A 20,248-nucleotide genomic window follows, 5' to 3' on the forward strand; every position below is an offset into this window, starting at 1 on the left:
GCTGTCCATACTAGGCCTGCATATAGAAACCCTTCACACATCCATACAAGTGTGTGTTGACCCTGCGGACTCTCCTCCGGACCAGACCTGGAAGCAGCGCTCAAGCGTGGCTGGACGTTTCCCTCCATGTAGCCATCAAACCTGAATGGAATTATCTCTCTTTGTGAGAAACATCACACTCCGCTTTGTCCATAAGATGTTTATTCCCGTCCGACACACACACACACACGCCTAAGAAAGCCTTTCTAGATTCCTAACCCCCCACCCCCCTGTCTGATCAGATGACCGTGACCTCCCGGCTCTTCCTCTTGATGCAGTCCAGGGTCAGGCTCCGGGTGCCGGCCTTGCGCCCGCCCTCGCCCAGCTGAGGAGACGGAGGCGGGTCCAGCGGCTGCGGTGAGTGAAGCGACGGGCTGGAGGCGTGCACGGAGGGCTCCCTCTGCTGATAGCTGCTCGGCTCCCAGCCCGAGGTCAGGAGACCTCCCTGGAGGTCGTCCCGGGTCTCGGCGGCGAGCGGCCCCCTGGCGGGCTGCAGGTCCCGGAGGAGCTCCAGGAGCTCCCGTTTCTCCAGCTCCGACTCGGCCAGCTCCTGCCTCCTCAGCCGCTCGGCTCCAAGCAGGGCGCGCACGTCACACATCACGCGGGTCAGCTGGCCCTGCGGAGACCGGGAACCAGGTGAAGATCCACAGATCCCCTCCCAGAAGGACATAAATTTTCCTGATTTTTAATTTACTATGTTAAAATTGTGGTGCCACAACCAATCACCTGCACTCATTAGTGATGCTTCCCAGTAGCAGTGATTCGCCATGAATGAATATTTTACAAGAAAAAGGACTCAAATCAGGTCCTGAAGAACATTCGGACTCAGATGAAGCCCCAAGTAAGAGTCGTGGTCAGAAGAAAGTAAAAAAGGTGGACCAACTGAGCCGACTCCTCACGGTTCCGAGCAAAACTTAAACGGCATTGAACTAAACTAAACACCCTCCAAAATAAGACCGGGAACTATTTTGTTCATTTTCATAAACAGACTGTGAAACAGGCAGCGTTGTTGAAGAAAACCACCAAGACGAGCGAGAAAGCGACAGAGTTATCGAACTCGTCGCTAAATCCAAACACCCGCGCACAACGTGGCGGAAATATTTGTACTACCTGCCTGCAAAATTTGCTTTTAAAGAAATAGCCCCAAGCTACAGTTTCATTCTATTTCACTGACGATGTTTCCGACATTTATTTGGTAGCGTGCCGTGTTATTTTTCTAATGTAAAATATATGCCGTGGCTCAAAAAAAGGTTGGGAAACTCTAGACCTCCTGTCTCCCTCAGCATCCTTCTACTCAGATCTCCTCCACCCCTACTCCGTCCATTTCCGAACCATCTGATTTTATCCCCAGAACACCTGACACGTGCTGCCTCTCTGACTATCGGTTTCCATATGAACTTCGAACCCTGGCTGTGGTCCAGATGAAGCGGACCTGCCGGCCGGGAGGAAGATATTGACGTTTGGAATCGATGTCTGTCTGGTCCACCAGACGGATGTTTCATGGAAAACAAACTCCGCACAGGCCGGTCCATCTGAGCAGTTGAGTCCGGTGTCTTTTGGTTGACACGTTACCTTGAGCTCCTCCACCTCGTTCCTCAGCTGCGACTCCTTCTGCACCATGTGTCTCCTCTGCGAGTCCAGCCGAGACTCCATCTCCCGCCTGACCTCCTCCACCTTGCACAGCATCTCCGCCCTGAAGGTCACATTTCCATTTTAGCCCGGTTCCGTTCCGAAGAGGCCGCAGCTCGCGCGGGTGAACGGTCACGGAGGTTCACGCACCGGAGCACCTCCACCTCGGTGCGCAGCTCGGCCACGCAGTTGTGTTTGGACGTTTCGATGGAGAGGAGTGTGTGGCCGCAGCCGTTGGGACACTCTCTGCTGCGGAAGCTGCACTCCGACAGGTGGGTCTCCAGGCCGCGCCGCTCCACCTGGGCCGGACAACCTGTGGACCAGGGAGGCGGGTTAGAAGCACAGCTGACCGGTGAGAAGATCCAGTTCGAGCCCGATGGTGTCGGCTGATGATAGAGGCGTATGTGAAGAAACCAGCAGCTGCTTCATGGAGAAAAACTGCACTCCAGCATGGAAAACACACATGCACACACAGCAAAGATGCAAACTCTTTCGTTGAACTCTTTGGCTTGATATATTCGCTCATCCTGCGCTGCAGGTCGTGGAAGTAAAGGAGCCAATCCCTGCTGTGATTAGGCCAGAGCCGGGGTTTAACCTAGGCCTGTCAATCACTGCAACATATCGAGACCCACAACCATTCGCACTTCTAGGGGTCTCCATTGTGGGAGGACCGTGCCGCAATATCTGATAACTCCTTAATTCATCGTGAGCATCTTCGATCCCAAACAAGCTCTCACATGAGTCCAGGGAAACCATCACATGGCATCTTCTGCCTTCTCCCGAGAGACATAAATCCCGGTGTTTCAGGTCAGGGGTCTCATATGTGAGCAGCAAAGATTTCACGGCACAGCAACCGGAGAGCGTGAGAAGCGAGCGTGGACGTCGCCGGGCGTCCGAGCTCCGTGCACGGGCCGGCTCACCTACCGCAGCTGCAGCAGACAAACGCTCCACCTGCCAACGACAGCGCAACATCTCACCGAGGACCTTCTCTGCTTGAAAACACTCATTAAAGAATGATGGAAAGTCGACCCTGGGCGCCTCCCCCCCCCCCCCATGTCATTCCCACAGGTGTGTGTGGTAGCCATGGCGACAGAGGAGACACCTGTTGCTCCCAACCCAAAGGTGTAATGTTGCCCTTTGGAGAACCACTGAAGCTGACGCCTTCTCCTCACCCGAGTTGGGGCAGAAGATGAAGGCGAACTCGCACTCGTCCTCGTGGGAGTGCAGGTTCTCCAGGGAGCAGACGGCGTCGCAGCCCTGCCCCGCGTTCACGCAGCGGATCTGCAGCCGGTTCAGGTCGTTCCTCATGTACCTGGAATCACAGAGGGCGACGCCTTCAGACGGCGGGGGGGGACCCGGTGCTACGAGGAGCCGCCGACGGAGTCCCGGCCTCACCTGTACAGCGGCTTCAGGCTCCCCACGTCCAGCGGCTGCCTGTCCTCGGGGCAGGAGTGGTGATGGAGCAGCCAGCTGCTGATGCAGGCGCTGCAGTAGGCGTGTTCGCAGGGGGCCTGGAGGGGGCGCTCCAGCACGTCCCGGCAGACGCAGCACAGGAGGCCCTCGTTCACGTAGCCCACGAACCTCTCCAGATCGTACCCCATCCCGGAGGCCCGCACCGGACTCTTCTTCACACCAAAACAACAGTGTTAGCTTGTTCTTTTGTAAGTCTTCTACTCTGAGAGGAATAATCCCACCTGACAACTTCCTCTACTCGATCCTCCTCGGGTGACTTCTAAGCTTTGACCTTCTGCATGCTCGCTCCTCTCTCCCCGCCTAACCGAGGGTCTCCTTACTTTCTGAGCCCTCCCCTACCTTTGGGAGCGGGTTTCCATGGCCAGGTCTCCCTGGCAACGGGAGGGGGGGGGGGGGGTGGACAGCTGTCAGACGAGGCCGGGTCCCATCAGGGGGACAAATGAGACGGAATTACAGGGGAGGGACAGAGCTGGAATATTGTAATCCCCTCCTTACCGATGCGGCTGTCCTGCAGGGCGACCTCCGGGACGCCTGCTGTCCTTCCACCGTCCGCCTCTCGGCACGACCCAGCCTTCCCTCGGTCCAGCTCTTCCCTCTCCCTCTCTGGAAGCGGGGATTAACGGGGATTACGCTCTCTCCCGACCTGATTGGATTACAGACGGCACAACATCAGATGACGAGGGAAATCAAAGGGCAAACCGCTGGACTCGTCCCAGCCTGTTTATCGTGTCCTGCAGAGGCAGGAAGCTTTGGATCGGTTTAAACTGGTGAAAGTATAAATACCCACGGAGTAAAAATACTCCAAAGATTCACACAGGAAATAACAAAAAAAATACATGTCAACAACTGTACATAAAGACATAGAGCTCTATGTTGATATTTTCGCTGATTTCTGCCGTTTATGCGTTACAAATAAAGAATGATTTGAAAACAATGAGAAGTGTTTATGAACCATTTTAGCCAGTTTGAAACTACCGTCATGACAAACATAAAAAGCCTGGTCCACATTCTTTCCCCCTCACCAAGCCTCTGAGCAGCAGCTCACCGGAGTAGCGTGCGACAATGTTAGTTAATTAAGGTTTAATTAATATACAATGTTATTTCTTTCATTTATTTGCTGTTTATCTATTTGCTCCTTTTCAGGGACATTGTATGACGAGAAAGCAGGGATCCGTTGAGGTGGCAGCCAAAAGAAGATTAAAAAAAGGCATAAAAATAAACAATTAAATAAGAACAAAAATAAAGGAGTACTCTTGAAGCACTACTAGTACATTTCCTGTCTACACAAACCTTGTGTAGCGTGAGGAGATTTAAGGTGCGCTCGATTTATCTTTATCGATAGAAAGGCAGCGGATAATGTATGGGGACTTTTTAAACCAGACACGCTGACACTATAAACCAAGCACACCCCTCTTGCAAAGCCACGCCCACCTCAGGCGGTCCAGCCAATCGGGTGGCAAAGCGTCATTCCGCGGGAGAATCAGAAAAGGGAAACTAGCGAACGAGCCGAAGGAGTGTGGCATCTCGTCATATTTAATCCTTTATTGACAAATTGCTTCAAATCATATGTTAATCGCCTCGTCGTGTTCCCTCACGAACTAAAGGGGGAAGTCAAGCTGAGGTTGTGCCGGCGAGATTTCATGACTGTTTCTCCTGCTAGTGAGTTAGCTAGCTAGCTAGCTAGCAGAGTAGGTAAGCTAGCAGCAACAACAAACATATCCAGGCTTTTGAGCGGAGACCAGGAAACCAAAATAAACAGCTCATGGCTTTATGTCAACGCTTTTAATTGGTAGAAAAAGCTTTTTTTATATGACCGGGTCCATATATGATTGAGGGGGAAGAGATAGCAAGTTAACTTCAGCGCATTGGAAGGAGGGTCCGTCCTGCTGCTTCCAGCCCCGGTAAGCCACCCACGACGGTCGGATGTGTTTTCTGCGTTTCTTAAACGCTAACATCGTGTTTTACCGCGTCGAGAAACCCGTTGTGACCCCGATGAGAGAGGTCTGGAGGTCTTCCCTGCAGCCTGGGGGATCAAACCGGGCCGTAAGATAAGATCAACAGCCGCTAACTGCAGTCCTCCTGTTCCCCCTCTGCAGTTCATAAAGACTTGTGGAGAATGAGGCGTTCAGCAGCTCCCAGCCAGCTCTTGGGTAACACCACAAAGAAGCCCCGGTTTGTGCCTCCAGGAGCGTTTTCTCCGTGTTTAGCACCAGAATCCAAGCCCCCGGCCCCGAGGCTGGCTTCCAGCAATGCCCTGAATAAGGTAAGGTGTGTGGCACATGTACTTGAAATGCAACTTTACCTTCCCACTTGTTTGAGCTTCTCCTCCGCGCTCCCGATCCTTCAGGTCCAGAGAAGCCTGGCATCAGCGGCTGGCGGTGAGCCCGTCGGTGCCGTCCGGCCCGGCCCGGCTCTCTCCAGGGTTCTGGCTCGGGTCCTCGGTGCCACGGAGAGCAAAGAAAATGAGGCCGGAGCAGGATACGCTCTCTCGGAGGACCGTGGAGACGGAGGTGAGGCCTTCTCTGACAGTCCACCCTGTCTTTTCCACCGGTTTCCATTGCTCCGCATATAAAATGCAACTCATCGGGCTATCACGCACATCCCTAAACAGACGGAGGGGGAAGTCAGTCCTCAGAAGCTGATAGTTTCCTGGAATGAAGAAATACGTTTTCAAGCTTTTTACAGATTGACTTCCTTGCCAATCATTAAACCCCTGGTTGAAGTCACCCCTGCCGAGCAGTAAATCAACATACTTCTTCTGACTGTGACACATCGTCCTGGTCTTTAAATAACCCGGGATGTGTGCAGGGAACATCCACGTCCTACCATCACCGGGTGACGCTGCTCAGCCGACACGACTCGGTCACCGTAAAAAGGTGTCAAGGAAGTCTAAAGCTCTTGAATGTGTCAGATGTTCTTTCACAGGAGCAGGACATGGCCGAAAAATAACAATTTTCCGGTCCGTAAGCCGCTACCTTCTTCACACACTCTGACCACTGCAGCTTAAACAGTACTGCGGCTAATCTATGCATTTTTTGGGGCTGCCAAAACATTTAGCCGTGCCACATAGGACCAGTGAAATTACGGTAGTTCTTCTCCTGCCATGTAGGACCAATAAAAGATGGTTGCGAGTTCGCGATGCGTGGGGTCGACTCAAAGCGCCCAGAAGCATGAAGCGCAGCTGGATGCTAAGCTAACAGCAATGTTAAGCGGTGGCTATTGTTACTACAACCATAGTTCATCTAGTGCTGAATGGAAGCGTTGAATGCTTAGTCGGTCTTTGCTTTGCCGTCTATATAGGTTTGTTTACGTCCTCCAGTGTCACTGCGCTGAGCCGTGGTGGCTCGCCAGCCGCCTCCGGGTTTGAACGCAGGCTCGTTCCTTTGCGCCGGAGTCTTATTTCAGATTAGCGTCTCAAACACAAAACAGGGTTTCCTCTGTTCCCTGAAGAGAAAAGCAACTGGATGGTCATGGGGGTGGAGAGACAGTTATATTTGAGAGGCGAATTTAATGAACCTAACTAGTAGTTGCTGAAGAAACGAGCAGATGTGAACTGATCCCAGCTGTGCCTCTGCCACTGTGCGTTCACCGGGACACTAACCATCAGGATCCTACACCTGGATTCCATCAGATTAGTAAACCATCGGTCCGTCCCCGACGCGGATCCACACTTAAATGGAAAAATGCGTCCCATAATCTGAACAATACATATCCTACATGGAACAACAGCCGTCAATGGACGTCGGGTATCCTTGAACCCGACGTCCAAGGATGCCCGCTGCTGTGATTCCCGTTATTCTGGGGTTACCGGTATTTCTAACCCTTCCGGTGTTCGGGCGCCTCCAAGCGGACACAATAAGCAGCGACGGAAACCACGTCCACTTCTTTGACCCGGTCCGCGGCCGGTTTCGGTGTCCACCCTGGCCGTGTGTGGTGTTCACCCGCCTCCCACCCCACCCCACCCACCCGTGTTTTTTTCGCGGGGGGGGGGTTGTCTCCATGCTGGCGGGGACAAAGGGACAAAGCCCGCCGCGGCTCCGGGCAGTGCATAGACGCGGGGCTGGGCTGCACCCCCCCCCCCCACCCCCGCACGATCCCGCGTCCGCGGCGTCTCTGCAGGAAGCAACTAGTGCCGCGCGTTTCCACGTCGACGCACACACACACACACATAGACACGCAATGTGGACGGCGCGGTTTCCGCTTGCAGCTCGCAACGTTATTGATGCAAAGCTTTTTTTGTTGTTGCTTTTTTTGGGCACCCCATTCGCGCCACTGTATAAAAAGGAGCCCCCCCCCCACACACACACACACACTCCCGCTCCCCCGCGGGGACGCGCAGCGCGCTCCCAACAACCCCCAACCCCCAATCCAGTTAGTTAAGCCTGCGCTATAACCGAGCATCCCCCCCTCGGAACTCCTGACCCCTTATAACCTGCGGTGCACGCTGTGAAAATGGTGTGTGTGTGTGTGTGTGTGTGCAGCCCGTGTTGTGTTGTGTGTTGCTGTTGTGGAGGCGGCGTGGCTGTGCTGTGCCTGGGTTGGGGTTTAGAGAGACCGAGCTGTAAGTAGGTCGGGCTGGGTTTAAGCGGCTTAGCTACGTCAGCCTAAGCTGGGAGGAATTCATCCAAAGCCCTGCGCGGTAGGCGGGGGCCTAAGCGAGGCTGGCCTAGTTAAGCCTGATTCTTATTGTGTGCGGCGCAGCCTGTTTTTATTGTGCCACCGGGGCTGAGAGGAGCCCGGGAGAAGTGTGAATCCACGCACATGTTACAGACGCTCCATGTTTGACATGACGAGGAGGAAGAAGAGGGGAAATGAGCCGTCCGAGGGGGTTAGGCCGCCGCTAGCTTTGTCCTCGCCCGGCCGAACGCTCCAGCAGCGGGGAGGAACCGAGGCGGGAGGACCGGGGAGCCTCGCCGTCTGAGGGGGCCGGCAAGGCTATGCGCTGAGATGGCGTCCGGCTCGGCGTTCCTGTCCAGCATGGTGGGCAAAGCCCGCTCGTCCAACTTCACGCTGTCCGAGAAGCTGGACCTGCTCAAGCTGGTGCGGCCCCACATCCGCATCCTGGAGGAGCACACCAACAAGCACGCCGTCATCGTGGACAAGAACAAGTGCTGGGACACGGTGGCCGAGCAGTACAACGCCCTGGGGGGCGACAGGCCTCACCGCACCGCCCAGGGCCTCCGCACCCTCTACAAGAGGCTGAAGGAGTCCGCCAAGCAGGAAGTCATGCAGCGCCGCCACGCCCAGCCCGAGTATCGGGCCAGCATCTCCGAGCCGACCAGGAGGATTATGGAGATGATCCCTCACCTGTTCCACCACGTGCCGATCCAGGAGAAGGACCAGGCGCTGCACAGGTACAACGTGACACGCGCACACCCCACACCTGAGGAGACTCAGATCCCACTCTGCATCCAGATGTTTACAAACCAGGTCTGAGGTTCCGCGAAGAACAACCAACGTGGAATCGCGCGTCTCGCCGGTGGAGCGGAAAGGGAGCGTCCGCACCCGCGAGGTCGTCCGTCTCGGCTGTAGATGAGCGACCTCACGCGGAGGTGTCTTCCGGCCCCGGGTGGATCGGTTAGAAGTTAGCTCTTCCGATTCCTCCTGACCCCTCCCTCCATCCCCCAGGTTGATCTACAGCAAGCACAGCTCTCCGGTGGACCACCCCGGCAGCAGCTCCTCCCTGGCCGGGCTCCAGGACTTCTCCTCGGCCGCCCCGGCCGTCCCCCACGAGGTGGTCCAGCTGGACGCCGAAGACGACGTCAAGCCTCCGCCGGACCTCCCCGCGCTCTCCATGCAGGCGGCGCCGGACGCGTGCCGGGAGCCCGAGGCCGAGCCGGACCCGGGCGGCGTCCGGGACTACGAGGCGTCGCTGTCGCCGGCGCCGTCCTCCGTCAACATCCCGCTGTCCGCCTCGCCGCTGCCCCTGCGCGACAGCCTGTACCCCGGGGACATCTACCCCCACCACCAGCCCGACAGGCTGCGCTCCCTGCACCTGGCCAGGGAGGAGCACGAGCTGGTCCTGGCCAATCACCGCAAGGTGGCCATGTACCTGGAGGAGAAGAGGGAAGGGCTGAAGAGGAAACAGGAGCTGGAGGAGGAGCTCCTGAGGGCCAAGATCAAGGTGGAGAAACTGAAGGCGGCTCGGCTGCGGCACGGCCTCCCCGTACCTCTGTGACGGCCCGGAGACGCCCGCCCTTGGACGGCGTCCCCGACGGAGATCCCCGTCAGTGCCTGAGAACGCCGTCTCCGAGGGCGACGGACGCCGCCGCCGCCGCTAGTCACGCTGAACACCACTGACACTGACCAGCAAGGAGGGGAGAACTCGTGGAAGTTCAGAGGTTCAGTAAGGGAATATCTGACCACTTCTGACCCTGCTTTGAGAGAGAGAGAGAGAGAGAGAGTGTGTGTGCCTGTGTGTGTGTGTGTGTGTGTGTGTGTGTGTGTGTGTGTGTGTGTGTCGGCATCTGTCATGCGGTGCTGTTGACCTTCATGGTCCAGGGCGGTCCAACACTGTGACACGGCTCCAAACCAGCCTCCACTTGATGTGTGAGAACTGACCAGGCCTGAGGAAACATCAGCTGATGAAATGTCAGATACGCTGTCATGGAAACCAAGATGTTTTTTTTTTTAACTTTTTTTTACTTTATTGTTCGACTGTAACAGCATGAAGTTTCAGATGTTAGAGCGACACCGGGGTGAATCTTGAGTCGAGCCGGCGCAAATGTATCAGTCCACGATATGAAGTTCTTCAGCTTTCTGGAGTCGTGAGTCCATCCAGAAGGTCCCTGTTTTGATTCCCTCAGGTTCTCCAGGTTCTCCCCCGTGTCTGCGTGGGGTTCCTCTGGGTTCTCCGGGTTCCTCCAACAGTCCAAACGCACGCAGGAGGTTCAGCGGAGACCTCGCGTTGTCCAGGAAGTTGAGTGAGAGGGTGAATGGTTGCATGTCCAATGCGGTCCCGCGGTCGGCTCAGGTTAAACTCCGCCTCTCGGCCAGGTCCCAGCTGCGATAGGCTCCGCCCCCTGCCACCAGACTGCAGGATAGGCGGCGCAGATGATGAAGGGATGAATGAAAAACAAGTAGCGCTCATCTGAAATGTGCCCCCCCCCCTCAGTGAACAGTTTAACCAGTGACTCTGGAGACACGGATTCCGTCTTCTGCCTGGAAGGAGGCGGCGTGGACCTTCTCGCTCACTGTTTCTGACCTCCGTCATGGATTGTGTTGTTCTGTTTCTATTAAAGAGGTTCTTATTCTACTCCTCCTGTGGTTTCTAGAAGGCCGGGCGAACGGCTGCCTCAGAAAGAAGTGTGTGTGTGTGTGTGTGTGTGTGTGTGTGTATGCGCAGGCTGGTTTGTAGTGTGTGTTGCAGTTCTTGTGCGACAGCACCCTCTGCTGCTCATCTGCCTGCACCAGCTGTGGTTGTACCTGCTACTGAGCTCCATCTGCATCTCCTCACCTTCCAGGTGGGCCGAGCCCCAGGTCCCCGCAGACCCCCCAACCTCCCGTCACCACGGCGACGGACCGGCGCTACTTCAGCGTGATGTGGTGTAAAGCCAGCCAGAAGAAGCACAAGCGCTGGGAAGGCGACGCCGTCCTGGTGACGAGGGGACACACGGCCATCCTGAAGGACATGGAGGGCAAGGACATCGGAAAGGGTGAAGGTCCTCACGCCGGTTGCAGGAGAAGAAGGAGGACGGAGATGGTGATGGGTGTGTTTGTGTGTCTGCAGGAAGTGGCTACAAGGTGTCCACGCTGGCCTCCCTGTCAGAGGGCGACACCCTGATGATCGGCGGGAAGGAGGTGGAGGTGATGGGGATCATCTCCGCCGAGGACTTCACCAGGGGACGCTGCTTTCAGGCGGAGGCGGAGGAGCCGCTGGGAAAGGCGGCGGCGGCGCCTCCTCCATCTCGCAGCTTCGCATCCAAACCCTTCTGCCCTCCGACGTTCCTGGGCAGAGCGGAGAAGCGGGAGTCCAGACCGGAGGAGGAGCAGCAGACCTGCAGACCCCGCCACGACCCACAAGCTCCAGGTCATATCCAGATGTTCTCCAGCTCCCGTCCAGATCCCTTTTTATGAACAAGGATCTTCTGGATCTCCTCTTCAGGTGCACTGGTGATGCCCCGTCCCTCCACCGGCCACCAGTGGTCCAACAACAAGGCGGGACTCCCCGTGCTGGACGTGGTGGTGGACCCTCACCTGAGCGCACGTCTGCGTCCCCACCAGAGGGACGGCGTGCTCTTCCTCTACGAGTGTGTGATGGGCATGAGGTGACCGAACCGCTCCGCCTGATCTTCACAAAGATCACACCCTTCACCCGGATTCAAACCAGTGTGTGTGTGTGTGTGTCAAGAGTGTCGGGTCGCCATGGCGCCATCCTGGCGGATGAGATGGGCCTGGGGAAGACCCTCCAGAGCGTGACCCTGAGCTGGACCCTGCTGAGACAGGGGCCCTATGGGGGCCGGGCCGTAGCCAGGCGGGTCCTGGTGGTGGCCCCCGGCAGCCTGGTGCACAACTGGGGGGCCGAGTTCAACAAGTGGCTCGGCCGCGAGAGGATCGGCGTCTTCGCCGTGGACCAGGTGAGAGAGGGGCTACAACAGGGGCGGGCAATTACTTTGGCTACTGGGCCACATTTCTTATTTCGTTTTTATGCATGGGCCAACGAGGTGTCATAAATTGAACAAAAATAAAATTGCAATTTAAATATTTTTATTTATTTTTTTTGATGAATTATATCGCAACTTTTAAAATAAATAACCGTATAAATGTACCGACATTATTTTGTATGTAATCATCCATGCTCTCACCATGTCTGCTATGGGTTCCTCAGGGTTCCTCCCACAGTCAAAACACATGCAGGAGGTTCATTGGAGACCCTATAATCAATGAATTGATTATCAGTAAATGAATTAATCATTGTCTTTTATGAGAATGTTTAATCAAAAGCTTGTGTGTGTGTGTGTGTGCAGGACCACAGGATAGAGCAGTTTGTTCTGTCCCCTCTGCACAGCGTCCTGGTGATCAGCTACGAGATGCTGCTGCGTTCCCTGGAGCAGGTATGGCTCGCTTTGCTCTTTGTTTATCTTCTACGGGTGTCTTCAGAGCTGAGTGTGTGTGTGTGTGTGTGTGTGTGTGTTCTGGCCCTCAGGTGCAGAAGGTGGAGTTTGGCCTGGTGATCTGCGACGAGGGTCACCGGTTAAAGAACAGCAGCATCAAGACGTCGTGCGCGCTGAGCAGCCTGGGCTGTCAGCGCCGGGTGCTCCTGACGGGTAGGTGGCGTCCGGCCGAGCGTCTCGGAGGCGGGCGCAGGCGGGACGACTGACCCCTCGCTGGCGTTTTGAAGGGACCCCCGTGCAGAACGACCTGCAAGAGTTCCACGCCATCATCGAGTTCGTCAACCCCGGGGTCCTGGGCTCGGCGGCGGCCTACAGGAAGGTGTACGAGGAGCCCATCCTCCGCTCCAGGCAGCCGTCCTGCTCGGAGGTAGGCCACCCGAGCGGATCCGATCGGTCGCTAACCTCAACGTCCATGACCGTTACCCGTCGTCTTGCCCAATAGGAGGAGAGAACCTTGGGGGAGGAGCGAGCGGCGGAGCTCTCCCGTCTGACCGCCACCTTCATCCTGAGGAGGACGCAGGAGATCATCAACCGCTACCTGCCGCCGCGCCTGGACTGGACGCTGTTCTGCCGTCCGTCAGATCTGCAGCGGCGCCTGTACGAGCACCTCCTCGGCCAGGGGGCGGTCAGGGCCTGCCTCCACGGCGCCGGCCACACACACACACACACACACCTGGCCTGCATCACCGCGCTCAAGAAGCTCTGCAACCACCCCGCCCTGCTGCACGCCACGCTGGAGGTCAGATCGGCCGCAGCACGCCGCGGAGCTTGGAGGGAACCTCACAGTGTGTTATTGTAATTGGTAATGAAAAGTGTGTGTGTGTGTGTGTGTGTGTCAGGACCGAGCGGAGCGCGGCTCACTGGAGAGCTCCCTGTACGAAGGTCTTGCAGATATCTTCCCCGAGTCCTACTCCTCTGGCAAACTGGAGGCGGCTCAATCCGGGAAACTCCTGCTTCTGACCGACCTGCTGGCGGCCATCAGACACCTCAGCCCCTCAGACAGGTGTGTGTGTGTCTTTGTATGTGTGTGTGTGTGTGTGTGTGTGTGTTTGAAGACACTGAGTGTGGACACCTCCCCTCCAGGGTGGTGGTCGTGTCCAACTACACCCAGACCCTGGACCTTCTGCAGGAGCTGTGCGTCCTCCTGGGCTACACCTTCTGCCGGCTGGACGGCCACACGCCCACGGGCCGGCGCCAGCGGCTGGTCGACGCCTTCAACTCCCCCTTCTCCAGCAACTTCCTGTTCCTGCTGAGCTCCAAGGCGGGCGGCCTGGGGCTCAACCTGATCGGCGCCTCCCACCTGGTGCTCTACGACATCGACTGGAACCCCGCCAATGACATCCAGGTGAGACCGTCTCATTTCCACGACGTCCAGAGATGCGAGAACGCCGCCGTGACTCTGACCGGTCCTCTGCGTCCAGGCCATGGCCAGGGTTTGGAGGGACGGACAGAAGAAGACTGTGCACACTTATCGCCTCCTCACCGCAGGTCTGGACACACACACACACACACACACACACAAGAGCAATCAGTTGAGCCCTCTGGAAGTAACCTTGTTTCCTGGATATGAGAGTCCAGGGCAGGGTGGAGGTGTCCACCTCAGAGAAGATGATGGAAGCTCGGGGTTGGAGGTCTTACCTCCAGAGATCCCCGAGGATTTCATCCCAGTGAGCAGCTGTGCACGTGTCTTTTCTCCCCAGGCACCATCGAGGAGCGCATCTTTCAGCGTCAGGTGACCAAGCAGGGTCTCTCCGGGACGGTGGTGGACCTGGGCAAAGGCTCGGAGCACGCCAGCTTCTCCGCCGGCGAGCTGCGGGACCTCTTCAGCCTGACCGAGACGCCGTCCCTCACCCACGACCTGCTGGGCTGCGGCTGCGACGCCAGCGGCGCCGCCGCCGCCATCCGTAGGTTCAACCGCCGCGCCGTCCTCCAACGTGGCCGGACCGGACCTCACCGCGTCTCTCTCCGTCCTCAGCCGTCCCGGACGATGAGGAGCCGGCGTCCAGCAGGCCGTGTCAGCTGGGTCGCCTCGGCGACCGCGGCGGGCCGGCGCAGCGCCACCTCAGCATGTCGGAGCTGATGCGCTGGAGACACTTCTCCGGGGACGCGCGCACCTTCTCCGACCCCTACATCGATCACAGCCGCCAGCACATCTCCTTCGCCTTCCAGACCACCATCTCCCAAGCGGACGCTCAGTAGACACACACACACACACACACACATTTCTTTTACAGCCTGCCGTGTCTCGTTTGTATTAATTTATTGTCAGGACATGGATCTAAGCAGAGGGATTGAATGAATAAACCGTGAGATGGATGATGTGAGGAGGTTCTTCTGGAAGCGGCTGCTGGTTCAGTGCTTTTCAGGTCATTTCACAGCTTCGCCGATGTTCTCTGTCCTTCCTGGGATTTGTGCGTCGGTAATCCCCGCTGATCGACTTTCCCTCCCCCAAAAAGTGTGTCGGCGTGTTTCAGAGGTCAGGGCCACCATCTCCTGTCCCTCAGAACCGGCCTAGAAGATCCTCCTGCCGAGGCTGAGGTTTGACTCGGAAGAACGAAAGCCTGATATTTGCCCTCCCGGGTCTGGATTTCGGATGTGATCCTCCTGATCACGCTCCCTGATCGGCTGCCATCGTTCCCCGTCCGGCGTGCTAGCGGCGTGCTAGCGGCGTGCTAGCGGCGTGCCCGCAGGACGCCTCTGGCTAGCTTCTCCACGCCGTCGTGGCACAACCGGCTGTTTTGGGACGCGGGAAGCCGATGCCTCCCGCCGGTGTCACTTTAGGGCAAGTCTCCGCATAGCAACGTGCCTCCCCGCGGCGCCCGCGGCCTCGACGCCGTCTCCTCTGTGGCGGGACACGTGTGGGGCGGGCGGGTGTCACCCTGGCGGCGGGGTATCGATCCAAACGGCCTCAGAGGCCATGTGAATCCCGCCGTAATGCTCTTAGCGTCCGCCCGCTAAGCCCTGAGCTCCGCAGCGGCGGAGGAAAGAGCCAATGAGCGCCCGCCGCCGCCAGAGGGGGCACAGATGTCAACTCCAGTCCCTGTGGAAGATCTGAATGGAGAAGCGCGACGGGCAAATCCTGCGGGATTAACCCTCGCGGGGGCTCCACGTCTTTCCCTTCATTCATGGAGGAGGCATGGAGACGCCACGTGCAGCACATCTGGCAGCAGATGCTGAACATGCCGTTCGGGCCAGGCGCTCTAATGTTCTGATAATCTCCAAGGAGGAGCAGATTATTCATAAATCTCCGTGGGTTGACCTCTCAGGAGCCGCCCGCTGGACCACGGAGACCTCTGGACCCACAGAGGTCCTCAGGAGGAAAGCGGACTAGATGATGGACAATGATGACACCGGGGTTGTCGGGAACCGCTTTCTCCAAGGGTGGAGCAGGGAAGGACGGTGCTTCTGTGGGGTTTCTCCAGGTTCTCCAACCTCCTCCCACAGTCAGAACAACCAGCAGGTTCACAGAAGACCAATGTGAACGGTTGGCCGTATCTCTGTAGGCCTCAACCTTCACATCATGTCTCTGGAGCTCCTCCTTCTGGTCCTTCAAGGCAGAAGCATGAAGAATCTCCACTGTCCTTTACAAACACCTTCTCTCTAACTGGGTTCCATCTTCACCAGCATCTACACGGAGCTGACCCTGGTCCAGAGGGTTCCTTCATTAGATCCAGAGGAACATCAACCTCCTGTCATTCACATCTCCTGCACATGTTTGGACTGTGGAGAACATGGAGACTCCACACAGAGAGGAGTGGGACCTTCTAGCTGTGAGCCAGAAGCTCCAACCCTGGACATACAGAGGAGATAAACTCTTGGTTCTACCTTCTGACCTGATCCGGTCCACATGCCGCCTTCATGATCTCCACTCGGTCCCTCCACCGTCCAGAGAAGGTCACTTGAAGCTCAGCATCCATCTCTGCAACCCTGGTCCACCGCTCTGCCCGCTCCAGCACTTAGCGGGGATTTAGCTCGCTCATCTGCCAGGCGGATCAGATCGGAGCTTTCCTGCAGGGAGAAGGTCCCAGACCATGAAGCCTGCAGCTCCATGTGTGAGTCACACACACACACACACACACACACACACACAGCAACAACAATGGCTCGGCCTCGACCTGCTCGGCTAGGCCTCTCCAGGGAGAAGAACCTCAAGAAGAAGCTTCAGACACTTTTAAACAGTTCTCAGAAGAGTCCAGCTCCTCTTTGGTTCCAGGAATCAGTCTCCTCCAGGAGAACCTTCTAGAGCGCTGCTTCTGTCCATTGTTTCCCTCCAAGAAAACATCTGACCAGCAACTAGGAGAGCTTTTAAAAGTGACGCCCTTCTAGAAGTATCTTGTAGTAGATATGGATTATGAGTTCCACTGATCTCCAAACACCTATGAAGTCCCATGGAAGTGTAAGGAGACCCTGAGGGAGGAGCTGAGAAGGTTCGAGGAGCTGAAGGTCCCTGGTTCCTCTGCTGAGTGAACAACCGGCCTGCCTCCTGAGAAGGTTCTAGGAGCTGGAGAAGGTTCCTGCATTGAGAACGGACCTTCTGTTACCTTCTTTCACTCCAGTGTGTTAAATGTGAGTCAACCTTGTGAACACACACACACACACACACACACACACACACACACACACACACACACACACAGTAGGTTACATATCAGCAAGTGGACGCAATCATGGACGTCTCAGCTGCATACTTTAGGTGTGTGTGTGTGTGTGTGTGTGGAAGCGGAAGCACAGCTGTGAAAGCTCCATATCAGTGGAGTCCGAGAAGAACCTACAGGTTCTCCATGAAGAACCCCAGTCTGATGGACCTCCGTGGCCTGAGCTTCGTGTCTGCAGCAGCACCCACGCAGCACACACACAGTATTTGTACTTCTCATCGTGGAAGCTGAGCAGGTTCTTCTGGTTTGAGCGCTTCCTGTTCTCGTACAGTTTTGTCCACAAGTGGGCGCTTTTCCCCCCAAAGTAAGACTCAGACAGACACTTGAGGTGAACACACACGCACAGGGCCACGTGTGTGTGAGTGTGTTCATCTTAAATGTGTGTGTGCATCTTAAATACAGAACTCAACCCCGCATTTCTGTGCATTTTGCGTGGATGAGATCTATCTCATCCCCACGCTTTAGGTATCTCATGGCCACAACATCCAGCACAGCTGGCTGGTCCTGTGGAACGGGTGGGGTGGGGGATAACTTGTGGCCACGACTTAACAAAAAGCATGGGGATGATTGGATGGTCTCCATGGAAACCGAGCTGGAGTCCGGAGCCCCCCCCCCCCCCAGCCCCCGGGGGAGGACCTCCGTATAAAGACGCGCCCCCCCCCGCAGGACGCACTCTCCGGGATCCGGCGGCTGGAAGAGCAGGAGGAGATCCACAGCGCCGTGAAGCCGTGAAGGGACGCGGGTCTAGAGGATCCCCGGACCCGAACCCGAACCAGACCTTCACCGGAGCCCCCGCCGACCCACCCCGGCCATGCTGTCCCGCGTCCGCCGGCGCAGCCTCCGCCTGCCAGCGGAGCTCCACCGCTGGAGCATCTGCGACCCGGGCGGCCACCTGCTCCCGGAGCGCCTCCCCGCCTGCCTGTCCCGGTCCCGGTCCCGCTCCGGTTCCAGCCGCGGGAGCTGGTCCTCCTCGGACTCCGTCCTCTCCGACGGCTCCGCCGGGGGCCCCTCGGGGGCCGCGGGGCCCTTCCGGGTGGTGCTGCTGGGGGCCAGCGGGGTCGGGAAGACCGCCTTCGCTTGCATCTTCTCCGGGGCGGCGGACAGCATGGACAGCGACGACTGCGAGCTGTGCGGGGGTGAGCTGGGCGTGCACACACACACACACACACACACGCACACTAACACATGCACGGGGGTTGATTTGGTTTTCACTTCTCCCAGACGAGCAGCGGGAGAAGGAGGTGGAGGTGGATGGAGAGCCGGCCACCATCACCCTGGTGGACACCTGGGACGCGGAGGTGACACACGCACACGCACACGCACGTCAGAAGTACTCCTCGGATGTACTTTCTTCTGCATCCTGGTATTTCAATTCTGGTGTTGATCTGTGTGTGTGTGTGTGTGTGTGTGTTTGTGTGTGTGCAGTTGGACAGGTGGTCCCAGGAGCCCCACCTGGAGACAGGTGACGCCTACCTGCTGCTGTACTCCATCACGGACCGGGCGTCCTTCCTCCGCGCCGCCGAGCTCCGTGTGGCGCTGCGGCGCCGGCGTCCGGCACGCCACACGCCCATCATCCTGGTGGGGAACAAGTGCGACCTGGTGCGGCGCCGGGAGGTCTCCTCCAGCGGTGAGCGGAGCTCCAACCGCGGCGATGGCGTGGACCGGGCCGGTGTGTGTGTGTGTGACGGTGTGTCGTCTCCCCCCGCAGAGGGCCGCGCTTGCGCCGCCGTCTTCGACTGCAAGTTCATCGAGACGTCGGCCGCCATGCAGCACAACGTGTGGGAAGCCTTCAGGGGCGCCGTCAGGCAGCTGCGCCTGCGCCGCGACTCCAAGGAGGCCGACCGCCAGGCCCGGCGCCGGGAGAGCCTTCCCTCCAAGGCCCGCCGCTTCCTGGACAAGATGGTGGCCAAGAAGAACCCCGGCGTGGCCTTCTGGTTGAAGTCCAAGTCCTGCCACGACCTGTCGGTGCTGTAGGAACTCCCGAGTCCGAGGAACGTTTCCGCCTTGCGTCGGCCCGCGACCTCCTGACCTCGCCGCGCGGCAGGAAAGCAGATGATGGATGCTGTGAGGAGGTGGCGGTGGCGTGCTCGCTCCCCTCCGACACAAACACCCCAGGTTACCATGGTTACCGTAAGGGCATCAGTCACCGCAGCGGCGTCCGGTCGTATCCGTCGCTTTACCCAACCTGTAAGACGATAAGCGGTAAGAACCGGTTAATTCGCGGATTCCTTCAGTATCAAAGTTGAGGCTGTTCTGTTTTAAAGTTATAAATACGCGCACAGGTTAAGTTCAGCTATTTAAAGGTTTTTATTGTTGAATTAAACATAAAGATCAAGGATCATTAAGCCATATGTGGTTGACACGGCAACCTGAAGACACTTTATTTTCTTGAAATAATTGAAAAAGGAAAACAAATACAACTGTGATGGAAAGTTTTTAGAGTGTCCTGATTGGTGGACGGCGAGGCTGTGAGGCCGGCTGTGATTGGCCGGCGTCCTTAACTCTTTTTATGACAAATACAAAAAGATAATTCAGACTTAAGCTGTTTTTATAAACGTCCTTGTAGTTTTACCTCTCAACAACAAAGTCTCCATCAGATCTGATGGACTGTAAACAATAACTAATTACAGTACAATAACTTATAACAACTAAATAACTACAATAACTAGAAACAGTAATAAAAATTAGTTAGCTGTGAGTTGATGCTTATTTCTGCATTAGCTAGATTCGGTCGCTGGGATGTGGCAGTCAGACGGCGTTCCTGGACGTTTGCCTCCAGGGTGTGTGGCGTGTGTGTCCTTTCCTGTAAATATAGATTGAAATATAAAGTTGTGTATTTTGCTACCTGGAATTTTTCAGTGTTTTATTGAAATAAAGACTTTGGTTGGACTTCTGTCTGCAGCCGGAGGCTTCATCGTCACCAGGTGTTACTTCAGAGTGACACAGAGGACACACTGACACTCACAGAGGATGAGTCAGGCTGCTTGGAAGTGTGTGTGTGTGTGTATGTGTGTGTGTGTGTGTTCCAGCTGATTGGGTGCTGAGATGTGAGATTCGGGTCAGAGATTTGCAAGACGGCGCGTGATTCAAGAAAACACGTTGCCAAGGTAACCCCTGAGCAAACTCTCAGGGAGTGTGTGTTTGTGTGTGTATGAGAGTGTGTGTGAGCATGAGTGTGTGTGTGTGTGAGTGTGTGAGTTCTGTTTTGTTTGGATTCCAGATTCAGAAGGCGTTGGATTATGTTGGACAGGGGACGGTTTACAACTCACACACACACACACACACTCACACACACCGACACACACACATACACTGGTTATGAATGGATGTCCCGGTGGG

At 56.5% G+C, this 20,248-nt stretch overlaps 4 protein-coding genes across 10 annotated transcripts; 3 read left to right on the forward strand and 1 right to left on the reverse strand.

Moving 5' to 3' along the window:
• Positions 1-26: 26 nt before the first annotated feature.
• On the reverse strand, positions 27-3,816 carry rnf41l (ring finger protein 41, like). Of its 2 annotated transcripts, XM_086155344.1 has the most exons (8): positions 3,637-3,816; positions 3,363-3,512; positions 3,064-3,293; positions 2,841-2,980; positions 2,593-2,619; positions 1,819-1,981; positions 1,612-1,732; positions 27-655 (listed from the first exon to the last, which is right to left on the reverse strand). In XM_086155344.1, exons 3-8 carry the CDS (start codon positions 3,267-3,269, stop codon positions 278-280), a joined length of 1,035 nt encoding a protein of 344 aa, XP_086011470.1. In that variant the 5' UTR covers positions 3,270-3,293; positions 3,363-3,512; positions 3,637-3,816; the 3' UTR covers positions 27-277. The 2 variants fall into 2 exon arrangements, with proteins under 2 accessions (XP_086011470.1, XP_086011471.1); XM_086155345.1 differs by lacking the exon at positions 2,593-2,619.
• Positions 3,817-4,754: 938 nt separating this feature from the next.
• rad54b (RAD54 homolog B) lies at positions 4,755-14,573 on the forward strand. Of its 6 annotated transcripts, XM_086155337.1 has the most exons (16): positions 4,755-5,042; positions 5,238-5,404; positions 5,489-5,651; positions 10,605-10,796; positions 10,871-11,170; positions 11,246-11,408; positions 11,492-11,717; positions 12,108-12,194; positions 12,287-12,407; positions 12,482-12,621; positions 12,697-12,993; positions 13,094-13,257; positions 13,338-13,599; positions 13,676-13,742; positions 13,955-14,158; positions 14,230-14,573. In XM_086155337.1, the coding sequence occupies exons 2-16, from the start codon at positions 5,258-5,260 to the stop codon at positions 14,451-14,453; spliced, it is 2,757 nt and encodes a 918-aa protein (XP_086011463.1). In that variant the 5' UTR covers positions 4,755-5,042; positions 5,238-5,257; the 3' UTR covers positions 14,454-14,573. The 6 variants fall into 6 exon arrangements, 5 of the variants coding, with proteins under 5 accessions (XP_086011463.1, XP_086011460.1, XP_086011462.1 ...); XR_015106816.1 differs by lacking the exon at positions 14,230-14,573 and having other exon boundaries at positions 12,149-12,194; positions 13,955-14,020; XM_086155334.1 differs by lacking the exons at positions 13,676-13,742; positions 14,230-14,573 and having other exon boundaries at positions 13,955-14,138.
• Positions 7,775-9,320, forward strand: LOC147229724 (fibrinogen silencer-binding protein-like). Its single transcript, XM_086155339.1, has 2 exons — positions 7,775-8,495; positions 8,770-9,320. Exons 1-2 carry the CDS (start codon positions 8,089-8,091, stop codon positions 9,317-9,319), a joined length of 957 nt encoding a protein of 318 aa, XP_086011465.1. The 5' UTR covers positions 7,775-8,088; the 3' UTR covers position 9,320.
• A 1,824-nt stretch (positions 14,574-16,397) lies between the features above and the next one.
• On the forward strand, positions 16,398-19,747 carry gem (GTP binding protein overexpressed in skeletal muscle). The gene is made up of 5 exons (XM_086155918.1): positions 16,398-16,820; positions 17,576-18,045; positions 18,131-18,207; positions 18,335-18,536; positions 18,618-19,747. The coding sequence occupies exons 2-5, from the start codon at positions 17,721-17,723 to the stop codon at positions 18,881-18,883; spliced, it is 870 nt and encodes a 289-aa protein (XP_086012044.1). The 5' UTR covers positions 16,398-16,820; positions 17,576-17,720; the 3' UTR covers positions 18,884-19,747.
• Positions 19,748-20,248: the final 501 nt, after the last annotated feature.

Source organism: Fistularia commersonii, chromosome 11, assembly GCF_037954325.1.
Source record: "Fistularia commersonii isolate RoL2024-O1a breed Wild chromosome 11, RoL_Fcom_v1.0, whole genome shotgun sequence".
Lineage (NCBI taxonomy): Eukaryota > Metazoa > Chordata > Actinopteri > Syngnathiformes > Fistulariidae > Fistularia > Fistularia commersonii.

Coding starts and splice junctions, on each gene's coding strand:
- rnf41l (XM_086155344.1), bottom strand. CDS start 3,269: ATGGGGTACGATCTGGAGAGGTTCGTGGGCTACGTGAACGAGGGCCTC. Junction 2,620..2,840: donor CATCTTCTGCCCCAACTCGG/GTGAGGAGAAGG, acceptor TGTCGTTGGCAG/GTGGAGCGTTTGTCTGCTGC. Junction 656..1,611: donor ACGAGGTGGAGGAGCTCAAG/GTAACGTGTCAA, acceptor CGGTCTCCGCAG/GGCCAGCTGACCCGCGTGAT.
- LOC147229724 (XM_086155339.1), top strand. CDS start 8,089: ATGGCGTCCGGCTCGGCGTTCCTGTCCAGCATGGTGGGCAAAGCCCGC. Junction 8,496..8,769: donor AAGGACCAGGCGCTGCACAG/GTACAACGTGAC, acceptor TCCATCCCCCAG/GTTGATCTACAGCAAGCACA.
- rad54b (XM_086155337.1), top strand. CDS start 5,258: ATGAGGCGTTCAGCAGCTCCCAGCCAGCTCTTGGGTAACACCACAAAG. Junction 11,171..11,245: donor CCACGACCCACAAGCTCCAG/GTCATATCCAGA, acceptor TCTCCTCTTCAG/GTGCACTGGTGATGCCCCGT. Junction 12,622..12,696: donor GGCAGCCGTCCTGCTCGGAG/GTAGGCCACCCG, acceptor CTTGCCCAATAG/GAGGAGAGAACCTTGGGGGA.
- gem (XM_086155918.1), top strand. CDS start 17,721: ATGCTGTCCCGCGTCCGCCGGCGCAGCCTCCGCCTGCCAGCGGAGCTC. Junction 18,046..18,130: donor CGACTGCGAGCTGTGCGGGG/GTGAGCTGGGCG, acceptor CACTTCTCCCAG/ACGAGCAGCGGGAGAAGGAG. Junction 18,537..18,617: donor CCGGGAGGTCTCCTCCAGCG/GTGAGCGGAGCT, acceptor CTCCCCCCGCAG/AGGGCCGCGCTTGCGCCGCC.